Source organism: Boleophthalmus pectinirostris, unplaced genomic scaffold (genome assembly GCF_026225935.1).
Source record: "Boleophthalmus pectinirostris isolate CB_2022bp ecotype Guang Dong unplaced genomic scaffold, ASM2622593v1 HiC_scaffold_23, whole genome shotgun sequence".
NCBI classification, from domain to species: Eukaryota; Metazoa; Chordata; class Actinopteri; order Gobiiformes; family Gobiidae; genus Boleophthalmus; species Boleophthalmus pectinirostris.
This window is the reverse complement of record NW_026571207.1, coordinates 34,678,699-34,694,864: the sequence shown is the minus strand read 5'-3', so window position 1 is coordinate 34,694,864 and position 16,166 is coordinate 34,678,699. Positions and strand designations below refer to the sequence as shown.

The 16,166-nt window shown below is 41.1% G+C and overlaps 1 protein-coding gene across 1 annotated transcript in view; it reads right to left on the bottom strand.

Annotated features, from left to right (window-relative positions):
- The window catches only part of pde6a (phosphodiesterase 6A, cGMP-specific, rod, alpha), a 92,363-nt gene that overhangs the window by 34,659 nt on the left and 41,538 nt on the right, over positions 1 to 16,166 (bottom strand). The window contains exons 9-13 of the mRNA XM_055158972.1: positions 15,569 to 15,616; positions 13,998 to 14,147; positions 5,866 to 6,009; positions 5,646 to 5,711; positions 2,917 to 3,063 (exon numbers count right to left, since the gene is read on the bottom strand). Of these exons, the coding sequence (XP_055014947.1) occupies positions 2,917 to 3,063; positions 5,646 to 5,711; positions 5,866 to 6,009; positions 13,998 to 14,147; positions 15,569 to 15,616 (555 nt within the window). The remainder of the gene's footprint in view (positions 1 to 2,916; positions 3,064 to 5,645; positions 5,712 to 5,865; positions 6,010 to 13,997; positions 14,148 to 15,568; positions 15,617 to 16,166) is intronic.

The following is a 16,166-nucleotide window of genomic DNA, read 5'->3' as shown; positions in this document are numbered from 1 at the left end:
GAAATAACTGTGTCTTTTGGGTTAGACATTCATAAAAAACAACTTTAAAACAATCAAGAGAAAGAACTTAAAGCTCAAAATATGACGTTATGAACCATGATCCAAGGGGCAGTAAAAGATGAAGGGACTCATACTAATGAAACAAAGTCAATAAAGACGAACGGAAGGTCACACGGTCGCTTCAAACGCTCAAGACTCAATAAGACAATAGAATTTCAATTTCAATTTGATCTCTGTGCTTCCTGGACTCACAGCGAGGTGGTCGTTTAAGGACAAGCCTCAAAACTCTCCAACTGAACAAAGTATGGATTTACGATGTGAACTTTTCTGGCTTGTTTCAGTGTGTTGTTGCTTTGTCTGGAATGTTTCACAGTATGGCATTAAACATTTGTATCTTCATGGAGACCAAACCAGACCAAGTTAGACCCCGCTCACACTCAGAATGTCTGTTTTTCGAGGTGTTTTTGAGTGTTAAAACCTGCACCTGTAACTGAATAAATGTAAAGTAGAGCTGTTTAATGTCACACTGTGGAACATTCCAGGCAGAGCAATGACATCTCCATAGAAACAAGCAGGTGATAACCCCCAACCAAAATATTAGAGTTACCTTTAAGTGCATAAAACAGGTTCTGATGATTCTATAATTCTAACTTAATCTGGTGGTAGAATACCTGTTGTAAATATAAATGATAATTTCACACAAATCAAGAAGCAATTTGTAAAAAAAGGTTGAAAAAAGTTGTGTTTCAGAGATGACATCACACTGGGAGAATTCTGTCCAAATGTTCTGCACAATTCATGCACAAGAAACATTTTCCCCAATATTTTAAGCATTGTTTCAACAAAAAGAAGTTTTTTTTTGTTTTTTTTGCCAAATAAAAATCTTTATGTATATTCGAGGAGTTTTGCTCCAGCGTATACCACATGGTTGCTAGGTAACAGTTGAAGCACAGGCAGCATGAGTTGTAGATATTTTCATTATTTCTAAAGTGCCATATGGCCGCTATTTTCTGTTATTGTTTATTCGATCGTCAGCTGAGACGTGCCTGCCTAATGGTAAATATGAGTGCACGTGTGAGCGCACACAGGTCGCCCCAAGTCACCGCTGTGCCGCTGGCGTTTGTTCGGGACCTACAGGACGTAACACAGACTAAGGCTACGTTCAGACTGCAGGGCTTAACGCTCAATTCTGATTTTTATTCACATTTCCAATTAAATGCGACTTTGAGTCACTTCAGGCTGCAGTCTGAATGTAGCCTACGTTCAGACTGCAGCCTGAAGTGACTTAAATCCGATTTTTTGGCCTCTATGTGACCTGTATCTGATCTAATCTGATCTTTTAATGACAGTCTGAACGACATAGATCTGATTTTTTCAAATGTGACCCAGGACACTTGGATATGTGCTCCTGAAACCGATACATATCTGATCTTTTGACATGTGACTTCAGTCTGAATGGTCAAAGTGCATTCATCCACCTACACGTTATCAACAAGCCACAAACGTCACTATTCTGCGCTGAAGTAGGAGAAAATTATTAATGAACTCCATGTCACTGAAGTGAAGCACATCACCACTCACCACTCTTGGCTCCGTCTCCACATCCACACGTTCCTTTCAACAGACGTCGCTGCCGCTGTCCCACAAAACACCACGGCCAAAAACCTTGTCCTTCTCCTTCTCAATCTCCTCTTTAAAACAAGTAAGTTGTTCATGTTCTGGCTCCGGTACGAGAGGAACTTTAAAATCTCCAGGTGCTCGATGCTCAATGTTTGGACAACTTCTGTAAACACAGAGCACGCTCACTGAGGTTGACGTCGTCGTCTTTTGGACCGTTTAACGTTCACACTGGAGTCACATACAAGTCGCATTTAATTGGAAATGTGAACGACCTCGCAAAAACATCGGATTTCACAAAAAAATCGGAATTGAGCGTTAAGCCCTGCAGTCTGAACGTAGCCTAAAACCCAAGTTGAACCGATCTGGACCACTTAAAAGGTGCTGAGGAATAACCAAATAATTTTGGAGATTGCTAATTTGAAATTTAAAGACACTTCTATTCGGACATAGGTCTGGACTAAATAAGTCCCATGAATGAATGACTATGGTTGGGCATTCGCATGGAAAATAAAACTTTAATGGGGTGTTGTTATGGACTTTGAAATTTAAGTTGCACTAAGTGGCCTAATAATCAAAGCAGCCTATACCTTTGCCTTTGTTTCATTTTATTTATTACAAGCAGACTAATTAAAGGGTGATAGTAGTACAGAAGAATCCGTTACTTCATTTTGATTGATAAACTCCTGCGCTCAGTGTGGGCGTTACACAGTTATGGAATTCCCTCGTGTAATGTCTTGATTTACAACTAGGAAGTAAAATTTTAAACCTAAAAATGGCCAAATTGGAGAAAAACATTTAAAACTTTTCATAAAATCTGAAATATAATGATCTTAAATGTGCTTTGTGTAAATTACCTTGTAGAGAGTTCATCAGACTCTTTTCTCTCTTATTTTTCTCTGTTATTACTTTGTCTGGAATGTTTCACAGTGTGGCATTAAACCTTTCTATCTATCTGGAGACCAAACCAAACCAAGTTACAGGTCAGATCTGTGGAGAGGCGACCCCGCTCACAGTCACAATGCCTGTTTTTGAGTTATTTTTGAGCAGTAAAACCACCTGTAATTGAAAAAAACGTAAAGTAGAGCTGTTTAATGTCATACTGTGGAACATTCCAGGCAGAGCAATGACATCTCCACAGAAATAACCTCGTGACGGATGCTCCAGCAGAAAAGTTACACAATGCACCTTTGACTGCTGTAGTAAAATGAGTCATCCAACCTTTCATAGGCACGTTAAAACTCAAATTAGCCAGATGAGCTGTACGTGGAAGTGAAAGTAGCAGCAGCAGAGTCGTACCTCTCTGGGGATGTGGAACTTATCGACCACCTTGAGCTCGTAGTACATTTTGATGCCACATTTGACCAGGTCCAGTTCACTGTGATCGAAGTCGCAGAAGTGAAACTCCAAGATCTCGGCTTTTTTTGAGTCCGGGAGCACCTCAGACTGAACAAAGAGAGAAAAAATGTGAAATAATAAATAATACTATACACAAATGTTATTACCGTATTTTCTGTGCTATAACACGCACTGTCATAGAATGGTCTATTTTCAAACTTTTTTCACAAATAAACTGCAACGGACGAAACAGTTGGATGGGTCAGTGGGACTTTGTTTGGTGCGTTCACGGTGACTCTGGGCTTTGTTCAGTTGTGGCGTGTAGGGAGGGTGCTGTCTGGGACCAACGGATTGTCGGCGTGTTCGCAGTGACTCAGTTGTTATATCAAAAAACATTTATATAAATATGGCAAAAAACAGTGTTGAAAATGATAAAGATGGTCTTGATTGGGATTTGATGGGCCGTGGTCTCGGTCTTGTCTCGGTCTTGTCTCGGTCTTATCTCGGTCTTATCTCGGTCTCGGCCTTTAAAAGTCTCGGTCTTGTTTCGGTCTCAGGACGCTGTGGTCTCGGACTGGTCTTGGTCTCGATTAGTGCGCTCTTGACTACAACACTAGTGCATATACTGGTGTTATTAACTAGACTGGTAGTTATTAACTCGAAATAGATGCTCCAGTGCACCCTGGTGTAATTCTAAATTTGAATGGTAATGGTTCATCTTGTAACATCATTTTGGTTTGTTCCTTTAAGTTTGGATTTTATTTCCTACGAGGAGGGCTCAAATGCTCAAAGACACGAGGCGTGCAGATGCCCAAAGTCAACTCTTTATGGAGCAGGAGGTGCTCCAGAAGCACATTTTAAAAAAGAGGTTCTCCCTGATGCCCTCTGGGAAGTGCCGCCTTGCCCCCAGTAGGAAAACAAATACGCACTGTCATTAAATGGTCTATTTTTGAACTTTTTTCAGAAATAAACCACACTGGACTTTAAAGGAAACACAACAGTTGGATGGGTCAGTGGTTTTGTTTGTTTGTGGCGTTCACGGTGACTCTGGGCTTTGTTCAGTTGTGCAGTTGGTGCAGCTTTGTAGTTTACTGAAGTCGTGCTGGGACACCTGAGTGGATTCGTGGGGCGAGCAGTCATTTTTTTATGGGGTTGGAGGCTTATGAGTGTGCCTGATAGTACGGAAAATACGGTAATTCATCTAGAGCAGTGATTCTTAACCATATGCCCAGGGCCAAACGTAGAGCCCGACCACCTCCTCTCAGAGCCCCATAGTGAGTAGAATAAAATGTGTTTAGTATGACATTGGGCTCTGGGTTATCTTGTACAGAAAAAGTCATGAATCACTGGTCAAAACATTTAAGAACCCCTGATCTATAGAATATCAATATCTATATTAACCAGCTTACAAGTCCAACTAAGACAGAGTTTGTAAAACATATTTTGACAAAGGAAGAAATTTAAAAAGAAGCCTTTCAGCGGTTATATCCATGTGTTTCCAAATGCTGATCGTATCATTCATTCATTCATTCGTTTTTCAGTATAAAATCAAAAATAAGAAAAAAAAAATGTTTTCTTCATTATTTGTCTCCAAAACTGTTTTTTTTTTTTTTTCTCAGTTTTCGATTTTGTGTTTAATTGAGTAATGGAAAAAACAGATAACGACCATTTCCCTTTTCCTGCGATGCCAGACTTTTGTGCCGCAGGACTAAAGCAGGACTAAACCGGGACTAAACCGGGACTAAACCAGGACTAAAGCAGGACTAAAGCAGGATTAAACCAGGACTAAACCAGGACTAAACCAGGACTAAACCAGGACTAAAGCAGGACTAAACCAGGACTAAACCAGGACTAAACCAGGACTAAACCAGGACTGAAACCGGACTAAACCAGGACTAAACCAGGACTAAACCAGGACTAACCAGGACTAAACCAGACTAAACCAGGACTAAACAGGACTAAAACAGGACTAAACCAGACTAAACCAGACTGAAACCGGACTAAAACCAGGACTAAACCAGGACTAAACCAGGACTAAACCAGGACTAAACCAGGACTAAACCAGGACTAAACCAGGACTAAACCAGGACTAAAACAGGACTAAACCAGGACTAAACCAGGACTGAAACAGGACTAAAACAGGCCTGGAACCAGTCTGGGACCGTACTGGGACTGAGACCAGGACTGAGACTGGGACCAGACCAAGTCTAAGTCCAGGATCAGACCAGATAAGGACTGAGACCAGGACTGAGACCCTGACCAGACTGGGACAGAGATCGGGACTGGAGACTAGGACTGAGACTGGAACCAGACCAGGACTGAGACAGGGACCAGACCGTGATTGAGACCGGGACTGAGATCTGGCCCAAGCTGGGACCAGACCGGGACTGAGACCGGGACCAGACCAGGACTGACACTGGGACTGACACCGGGACCAGACCAGGACTGAGACTGGTTTAGTCCTGGTTTAGTCCGGTATCTCAGTTTTAGTCACGGAAACGGGAAACGTTTTCTTATTTTTGGTTGTATTTTCAAGAATGAATGAATGACACATGGATTTATTACGAAACAATATGGAGAATTCCAGGTCCCATTTATTATATGGTGAATTTTTACTTTATTATTATTATTATTATTATTTTATTTATTATTTTTTTTGCATTAATCATCCCCATTAAATGAATCCACACCAGAATCTCCTGTAGCTCCTCCTCTTCACATTCACCGGGCTCTTTGCCAAAGCGCTCTCTGGTGTTCTGTGGGAAACATTTTCAAAATACACTTTACTGTATCAGAGTTCATAAATATTTAAAGCAAAATTTCAGAGATACATTCATCTCTTTATTGTCTGTTATTAGTGAGCTCATATTTGAACAAACTTAAATGAGTAAAACCCAAACTCAGACTCACGAGGATGTTCTGGATCTCGTCTTTGCGACACTTGACGTGGTACATGACCATGTCCTGGAAAATGTCCTTCCTGTTCTCCAGTTTGTTCATCCGGTCGTACGTGTCAGTGTTCAGCACCGACCAGCCCAAGAACTGGGTCAGAGACTGAACAGAGAGAGAGAGAGAGAGGGGGGTTATACATCAATTTACTTGTCAATTATTATGATTCTGTTTCATTTTTTAAATGCTATGTCTATTCAAAACAATCCTAGGTAGCACTTTATAATAACAACTCCTTATTAAGCATTTATTAAGCATTATTTAACACATTTGTTAATCATTAGTAAACTGTTAACTCTTAATTACTTCTCATCATTTAATCATTTATAAATATATATGTTAATGTTCTATTTAGGTTTATTTCACTTGTACTTAATACATTTGTTAATCATTAGTAAGCAGTTAACTCTTAATTACTTCTCATCAGTTAATCATTTATAGATGTATATGTTAATGCTTTGTCCATCTTACAGCCATTTGTTAAGCGTTATTGAACACATTGTCATTTTTAATCATTTGTACACACTTACCTCCTAATTTTTTCGCCTGATTTAATCGTTGGTAAATACTTTATGTAATGTCTTTAGTCATCATTAGTAAATTGTTACTAAGTCATTAGTACTCATCAACTATTAATATTTAAACAGTGTTGGGGAGTAACAGATTACATGTACTGGAGTTATGTAATCAGAGTACAAATTATGAGTAACTGTATTCAGTTACAGTTACTGTTTCAGTGAGTGGTAATTGGATTACAGTTACTTTGTTGAAATAAATGGATTACAGGGCGGTATTTTCCTGTTTTCACATTATGTTTATTTTATTTTTTTATTTATTTATTTTCGGTAATTCCACTCATTGCTGGAAACTAAATCAGGTCTAAAACCAGGTCTAAAACCAGGTCTAAAACCAGGTCCAAACCAGGACTAAACCAGGACTAAAACCAGGTCTAAAACCAGGAAAACCAGGTCCAAAAACCAGGACTAAACCAGGACTAAAACCAGGTCTAAACTAGATCTAAACTAGATCTAAAACCAGGTCTAAACCAGGACTAAAACCAGGTCTAAGATAGATCTAAACCAGGTCTAAACCAGGACTAAAACCAGGTCTAAGATAGATCTAAACCAGGTCTAAACCAGGACTAAACCAGGACTAAAACCAGGTCTAAGATAGATCTAAACCAGGTCTAAACCAGGACTAAACCAGGACTAAAACCAGATCTAAACTAGATCTAAACCAGGTCTAAACCAGGTCTAAACCAGGACTAAACCAGGACTAAAACCAGATCTAAACTAGATCTAAACCAGGTCTAAACCAGGTCTAAACCAGGACTAAACCAGGACTAAAACCAGGTCTAAGATAGATCTAAACCAGGTCTAAACCAGGACTAAAACAGGACTAAAACAGGATTTAACAGGACTAAACCATGCTGCGGGGACGTGTCTCCTCCTCTTCTATCAATAATATTTTTAATATGGTTAAAATTTCCTCGTCTTTGCTTCTCTACAGCAAATCAAGTAAACCAAAGTATTCAGATTACGTTACTCACTTTAAGTAATTTAATGGATTATGTTACAAACTACATTTTGGGGTATGTAATCTGTAATCTGTAGGGGAATACATTTTAAAAGTAAACCTCACAACACTGTATTTAAAAGCGTTATGTTAGACCCAAATTTATCAAATTCTTAACCCAATTAGGTTATTTCCCAGTACTGATCAGTTATAAGCACTTGTACATGGTAGTTAGAATAGATTGAGCAGGGGGTGTTTACACTTATCACATGACGACCACCCTTCATGGACGTAATATGTTCTTCTAAAGCAGAGGTGTCAAACATACGGCCCAGGGGCAGGATCCGGCCCTCCAAGACCTTTAATCTGGCCCTCAGCTGATTTTCTACTTAAATATTTTAATTATATTTTAAAACCTGAAGACAGAATTTGCTATTTTTCGCACACCATTCAAAGTCAAAACCTCTGATGCCCGCAGACGTGCAACTAGAAATAGATTTACAGTTACTACCTGCCTTTGTGAGCAGGTTTTCTCAGTAATGAACATTAATAAAACAAAGCTGTGCTCAGAGCTAAAACACACAAACACTTGAATGACATTCTGAAGACAGCAGCTCCTCAGGATATCGTGCCTGATATTGATGCACTTGTGGAGGCTAAAAGATGTCAAGTTTCAGGAGTAAAAAAGCATGATTTAATTCTATGAAATGCATACAAGTTCATGTTACAACATTGTGCTGAAATTGCATTTTTCTTAAAGTTTCAGGTTGTTCATAATATTATAATATTTTGTAAAAGAAAGAGTTCATCATTTAAAAAAAGATTTCTGTAATAGATTTGCGTTTCTCTGCACAAATATTTGAATTTATTGTTATTTTGGGGTTTATATGCCATGAGTTTTCTGATCCTTTGGGATCAAAGTCGGTTGGATACGGCCCCCGGACCAAAATGAGTTTGACACCCCTGTTCTAAAGGGAGACTTGTCTATGCTTTACAAAACATTATCAAATGACTTGAGGCTCTCTCATGATTAACTCATCAGTTATCAGCCCTTAAGTACAAATGTGTTCGTATAAGATTGCTTCATGAATGAGGTCCATCATTTGGAACATACCAAACTGTGGAACATTATAGTCTGGAATATGAAATATTATGCATGTTTTTTGTTTTTTGTTGTATTTTTTTTTTATGTGTTTCAGTGCAATAAAGCAACTATAAAGAAAAAACAAAACAAAACACGCTTTTATTTGACATGTTTTGCTAAAATGTTACATGAGGGGCTTACACTGGGGCTTTAAAATAATAGTTATCATAGTTTGGCAATTGCAATCGTGAAATAGACACATATGAAAACATTAAATCAAAATGTCAAAAAAAGAAAAAAAATGTTAATCAATATAATAAACAGTCGTTTGTAAAATTTTTATTCCTAAACATTCTCTATCTAGAAGTTTTGGGTCGGCATATTTCCACCTTAGTTAAGCCCTACCTGTGCCTGTGAGCGGGTGAACATCCCAGCTGATCTACTGCTGTCTTAAGGTCCTTCTAAACCACATTTCCAACCTCCAAAGTCAAAGTCGCGTTGGTCAAATGAACCCCCACCCCCCAAACTCTCTCCATAAAACACCGTAAAACACCATAAATCACCAAAACCACCAAAACACGAGCAGTATTTTCAGACATCAATACTGCGCTGGCATCAGATCAGACAGCGCACTCGGCCCAGTTTAAATGATGGGCTGTGTTATGTTCTGTGTTTTAGTGATTGGTTTCATGTGTGCGTCTCCACCTCCTCCTCCGCTCGGTCCATCCATCACTCCACACACCTGTGATTACCCCCGCCCCAGGATTTCCCATCAGGCACCTTGACATAGATCCTCATAAAATGGACGCTCCTCCCCCGCTGTCTTTGCCCGCACGGAAATGGAGGAAAGGTCAATGCTTTTAAACTAAATCTGAGAGTAACGCAAAGGGATGGAACACGAACTGAATTATTGTGATTTTGTCTCATCAGAACTCTTAGATTCATGCTTAAATTCATTGTTCTGGTGCAGCAATGGTTAAAAACTGAAAGAACTACATAGACCATGATCCTTTGCTCTGTTTCAGTCCAATTTACAGGATGAAATAACTGTTATTAAACATTTTTACATCTTAATTATTTGCATTATGACAGAAAAGTAGCATATTTACACTTTTGTTAGTCTACACAAGGGAACGGCGACCTTAAATACTCAAAGAGCCATTTGAGTCGCCTCCCACAGAAAAGAAAACACCCAGAGCCACAAAACCGTACGGAAGCCGAGAGGGGTCACAACAAATGCAAATGCCAAAACAAATACAAATGCGACAACACAACAAAAAGCCACAACAAACCAGAAAAAAGCCACAATACACCAAAAAAAGCCTCAAGGGAAATGACCGCGGGACTCTATTTTAATGCAAACGCCACAACACAAACACCACAACACATTAAAAAGCCACAACACATTAAAAAGCCACAATGGAAGTGACCGCGGGACTCTATTTTCCGACAGACCGATCAAGTAATTTATTGTTTTATCATTATTCGTTTCACGTTGTAGTTCTTCTTCTTCACTTGCCGCTTGATCGGTCCATCGGAAAATAGAGTCCTGCGGTCACTTCCATTGTGGCTTTTTAATGTGTTGTGGCTTTTTAATGTGTTGCGGCATGTGCGTTTGTGTTGTGGCGTTTGTATTTGTTGCGGCGTTTGCATTAATATAGAGTCCCCACGGTCATTTTCGTTGTGGCTTTTTTTGGTTTGTTGTGGCTTTTTGTTGTGTTGTCGCATTTGTATTTGCGTTTGTTGTGACCCCTCTCGGCTTCCGTACAAAACCCTTTTGACTCTAAAATGAGGAAAACACTGCAGGTCTTTTTTTTTTTTTTTTTTTTTTTTTTTTACCTGTATGCTGTTTATAAAAGACTATAATGTGCTGCATTTATGAAATCAATGAAATGCTAAAGAGAACATGGAATTTTATTTGCGCGTGTAACAAAAACACTTGGTTGATGCTTACTTTCAGATGAAATACTCAGTTTGACTAGATTAGATTAGATTAGATTAGATTATATGAGAAAACTTTATTTATCCCCAAGAGGTAATTCTATTTGCACTCACAAACTGCACATACATTTCACACAGGTCAGGGGCTCGAACAATTATGGGTATCAGAGCTGAGTGTTAGTGTAAATGAGGCAGAAGGTGCAAAGGCCAGATACAAAACAGAACAACAACATTAGAAGAGTAAACAGTATTGTCAGAGAGAATAAAGGAATTTGCAAATCTACCGTATTTTCCGGGCTATAGGGCGCGGTCTTAAGCCTCCAACCCCATCAAAAAAACGACTGCTCGCCCCACAATCCAGAGCGCCCCATACACGAATCCACTCAGGTGTCCCAGCACGACTTCAGTAAACTACAAAGCCGCACCACCCACAGAACACGCAAACACACACGGAGCAGACAGCGACCGCACAGCGAAACACACCCACAGACACACTCATCACTCCACGCTGACGAGGAACGGAACGGAGGAACGAACCGGAAAAGCGAGTGCAATGTGCCACTTCTAGACACGACTGAACAACTGAGTCACTGTGAACACGCCGACAATCTGTTGGTCCCAGACAACACCCTCCCTACACGCCACAACTGAACAAAGCCCAGAGTCACCGTGAACGCACAAAACAAACAAAACCACTCACCCATCACACTGTTGTGTTTTGTTTTTAAAGTCCGGTGCGGTTTATTTGTGAAAAAAGTTTGAAAATAGACCATTTAATGACAGTGCGTCTTATAATCCAGAGCACCTAATAGTGCGGAAAATACAGTATTTGTTTTCCTGCTGGGGGCAAGGTGGCGCCTCCCATAGGGCTTCAAGGAGAACCTCTCTTTTAAAATGTGATCTGTGCTGCCAGTGATCCATTTGGCCTTCTGGAGCACCTCCTGCTCCATAAAGACTTGAGGTTGGGCATCTGCACGCCTATTGTCTTTGAACATTTGAGGCCTCCTCCTAGGAAATAAAATCCAAACTTAAATTATCCACCTGCAGCAAACCAAAATGATGTTACAAGATGAACCATTATCTACAAATTTAGAATTACACCTGGGTGCACTGGGGCATCTATTTCGAGTTAATAACTACAACACCAGTATATGCACTAGTGTTGTAGTCAAGAGCGCACTAATCGAGACCAAGACCAGTCTGAGACCACAGCGTTCTGAGACCGACGAAACAAGACCAAGACCTCTGAGGGTCGAGACTGAGACAAGACCAAAAACGTTTAAAGGCTGAGACCGAGACAAGCCCATCAAATCCAAATCAAGACCATCTTTATCATTTTCGACACTGTTTTTTGGCATATTTATATCTTTTTTTTTTCCATTCCATTCCATTCCATTTTCTTCTGCTTATCCGGGGCCGGGTCGCGGAGGCAGCAGTCTAAGCAGGGACTCCCAGATTTCCCTTTCCACGCACACAACCCCAAGGTGTTCCCAGGCCAGCCGAGAGACATAGTCCCTCCAGCGTGTCCTGGGTCTTCCCCGGGGCCTCCTCCCCTATATCTAGCCGGTACCTCTCAACCCCCCCGCACAAGCTCAGGCTCCTTCCCCCCAGTGAGGTGACGTTCCACGTCCCTACAGCCAGGTTCTGTGTCCGTGGACTAGGTTGCCGGGATCCCTGACCCCGACCGCTGCCTAGTTCACATCGCACCCGACCCCTATGAAACCCTCTGCGGTGTGGTGAGCCCACAGGAGGGCGGGCCCACGTCGTCCCTTCGGGCTGAGCCCTGGCCACGGGGGCCCGGCCACCAGGTGCTCGCTTTTGAGCCCCAACCCCAGGCCTGGCTCCAGGGTGGGGCCCCGGCTGCGCCATACCGGGCGACGTCACGGTCCTTGTTTTTATACTGTTCATAGAGGTTCTATGAACTGCTCTTAGTCTGCCCCGTCACCTAAGACCTGTTTGCCATGGGAGACCCCACCAGGGGCATAATGCCCAGGGCAACATAGCTCCTAGGATCATTCGGGTACACAAACTCCCCCACCACGGTAAGGTGGCAGTTCAAGGGGAGTCTTTTTTTTTTCTTTTTTTTTGTTTTTTTAAATCTATCTCCATTTTACCTTATTAATGTTCATTTAGGCATAAAATAAGCCAAGCAAACTGTACTGCACTGAAACACTCCTGAAACCTTTCTGGACCCTCATCCACAGTTTGAGAACCTCTTCTTTAAGACAACTTCCACTGGCACTTTACAGAAAACTACTTCAATGTGAATCAAGTGGGTAGGATTTTTAAACCTGTTTTTTCACATTTCTAACTGGAGTTACATTCTGTTCCTGGTTTTACAGCGGGATTTAGCCTCTGCACATTTACCAAAGGCACATCGTGACAAACACAGATTTATGTGGTATTTTAGGCAAACTTCAGCCCACATATTGTTGTAGCATAAATTTTGATTAGATTCTGCTTAGAGTTTTGTCTTGTCCTTCTAATCAGGGCGACCGAGCCGATGTGCGGGGGGAGCGAGAGCGTGACGTGAGGCCGGTGCACGGGTAGCATGGTTTAAAAAGTTTAACCTCCCCTGTGATCAGTGTTGGGAGTGTTACTTTTAAAATGTATTCCCCTACAGATTACAGATTACATACTCCAAAATGTAGTTTGTAATGTAATCCATTAAATTACTTAAAGTGAATAACGTAATCTGAATACTTTGGATTACTTGGTTTGCTGTAGAGAAGCAAAGACTAGGATGGTTTAGACCTGGTTTAGATTTAGTTTAGACTGAGTATTAGTTCTGGTTTAGACCTGGTTTTAGACCTGTTTTAGATGTAGTTTAGACCTGGTTTAGATCTAGTTTAGACCTGGTTTTAGTCCTGGTTTAGTCCTGGTTTTAGATCTAGTTTAGATTTTCCGGCAATGATTGAAATTACCAAACAAAAAAAGAAAAAAAAAAGTGGAATAGCCCGAAATATGAAAACAGGAAAATACGGCCGTGTAATCCATGTATTTCAACAAAGTAACTGTAATCCAATTACCACTCACTGAAACAGTAACTGTAACTGAATACAGTTACTCATAATTTGTACTCTGATTACATAACTCCAGTACATGTAATCTGTTACTCCCCAACACTGCCTGTGATACATGTGGGTACACAAGGGCACAGACTGTTGCGCTGGGAGCATGTGTGTTTGTGATTTTATCATGTGCCGCACAGTGTCCACGAGCTCCAGACGAGCCACACTGCACGAACCAGTGTTTGAAGCAAATTAAAATAGTTTTTTGGGATAATCCTGCTTTTTGTGTGTGTCATTGTGTCAGTGGTATAAATTGTTTTCTATATGATCATTTATTGTCTCTATTTTCCTCATGTGTTATAATAATGTAACTTGTAACTTCTTGTGAACCATTGCAGTAAAGTCTCCTGCACACGCTCTGCTGCAGAAAGTTCCCATTGCTTCTCCGTGTAGTGCTCTCCCTTTCCACTAAAAGCCTGCTCATAAATATTCCAGTGTTTGTGAATACTGAGTGTATTTTTAAACCGTGACTCAGGCCGTACCTCCATCAGAGTCTCGTCCATGTCATCGAAGGGTTTGCCGTCCTTCCTGTTGTAAAACGTAGCCACGCCCACTATCTCCTCCTTCTTGTTGACAATCGGCATCGAAAGCACGTTTTTAATGGTCCACCCAGACTCATCCAGAGCTTCTTTCTGCGCAAACAAAAACAACATTAGACACTTTTAATCATTCCCAAGATCTAAGTAAAATTATAGGTTTATAGGCAATAGCTAAGATGGTAAAATGTTTCAATCCATCTGTAATCGAATGAGTGGATATTATGGTCTGACACCTGCTTTTGTCCTGCACGAGTCCATTTTTGGAGACCAGCGCCTGCCCTCACCTGCGCAGTACAGCACCGCACCCGCCCGTTAACCCGTGATTATACCAAAGTTAAACCCACAACCACCCAGAACCGTGAACATTCCACCTGTTACCCGCCCGTGCCCGTGATAAATCCAGGTCAGCCCAATAGTCCAGGACTAAACCAGGACTAAATCAGGACTAAATCAGGACTGAACCTACGCCGTGTCGTTAGCAGATTATAAATATAACCGCAGAGCTGATCACCAGGACTACACCAGGACTACACCAGGACTACACTAGGACTACACCAGGACTAAACCAGGACTACACCAGGACTACACCAGGACTGAACCAGGTATCAACCAGGACTGAACCAAGACTAAACCAGGTCTTAACCAGGACTTAACCGGGTCTAAACCAGGACTAATCCAGGACTTAACCAGGACTAAACTGAGACTGAACCAAAACTGAACCAGGACTGAACCAGGACTAAACCAAGACAAAACCAGGTCTAAATCAGGACTACACCAATACTGGACCAGGTTTAAACCAGGACTAAACCAGGACTGAACTAGGACTTAACCAGGACTTAACATGGACTGAACCAGGTCTAAATCAGGTCTAAACCAGGACTTAACCGGGTATAAACCAGGACTAAACCAGGTCTAAACCAGGAGCGCAGTCATTGAGCCGATCTCTTTTGCTGATGGTTTTCTGTAATAAATACACTAAAGTCTCTCTCGGCCTGGTGCGCCATCGTTCTGGGAAAAGACCGGGAAATGGTTCTTGTTTCCAGGGCAACGCACGCCCTGGACACACCTAAAGTATTTTTCTCCCATTCGTCGTTCATTTGATTCACCTGACCCACCCGTGTGTAATCACTACCCGCCTGCATACCCACCCGTAAAATACCAAAACGTTAAAATCTGCTCAGGTACCAGTTGGGAACCTGGTGTGGGACTCTGCTCTATGGATATGTGATTGCTCTGTTTCGAATATGACATTAAACAGCTCTTCTTTACATTTATTCAATTACAGGTGGTTTTATTGCTCAAAAATACCTAGAAAAACAGACATTCTGACTGGGAGCAGGGTCGCATCTGCACAGATCTGACCTGTAACCTGACCTGATTTGGAGACCGCTCAAAGAGGTACTGGTAGAGTATGCAAACTCCACACAAAAACACGCCACAGGGTTCTGGACCGGGAATCAACCCAGGGACCTTCTTGCTGTGAGGTGACTGTGCTAACTACAAAACCATCTCACCTGAAAAGAGAAGGTCTCATCCTGCGCTGCGTTCATGATGTTGCAGATCTGTGGACACATGGGACATTACTTTAGTAAAGTAAAGTAAGTATGTAAACTTTATTTATATAGAGCGTTTCACATATAAAAATGAGATTTCTAAATTATTATACTGACATTCACAGGACAATTTCAATAAAAAAATATAACAGAATGCGGAGATGACTTGAGTATTTGAAAGAGATAGATGTAGAGTCCTTTATTTTGATCAGTTTTGTGTTTTTGGGGTTGTGCAAGTTGTGACTTGGACTTGAGCCAGACTTGAGTCTCTGTTTTTATGACTTGAGACTTGACTTGATAAAATGGACTAAGACTTCGGACTCGACTTGGACTTGAAGGTTGATGACTTGGGACTTGACTCGGACTTGAGCCCTGTGACTTGGGAAGACTAGGTACTATTCCTAAAAATATATGTTTTTAGAAAATCCTTTTCTCTTTCCAGTTGATAAATGCAGTGCTGAATTTTACAGGAACAAACTGGAACATGTCCCTCCCACTTCTGTTTGGTATTTTGGATGTAACTGAAGTACTGTGATGTGGTATCCTCAAATGTAATATG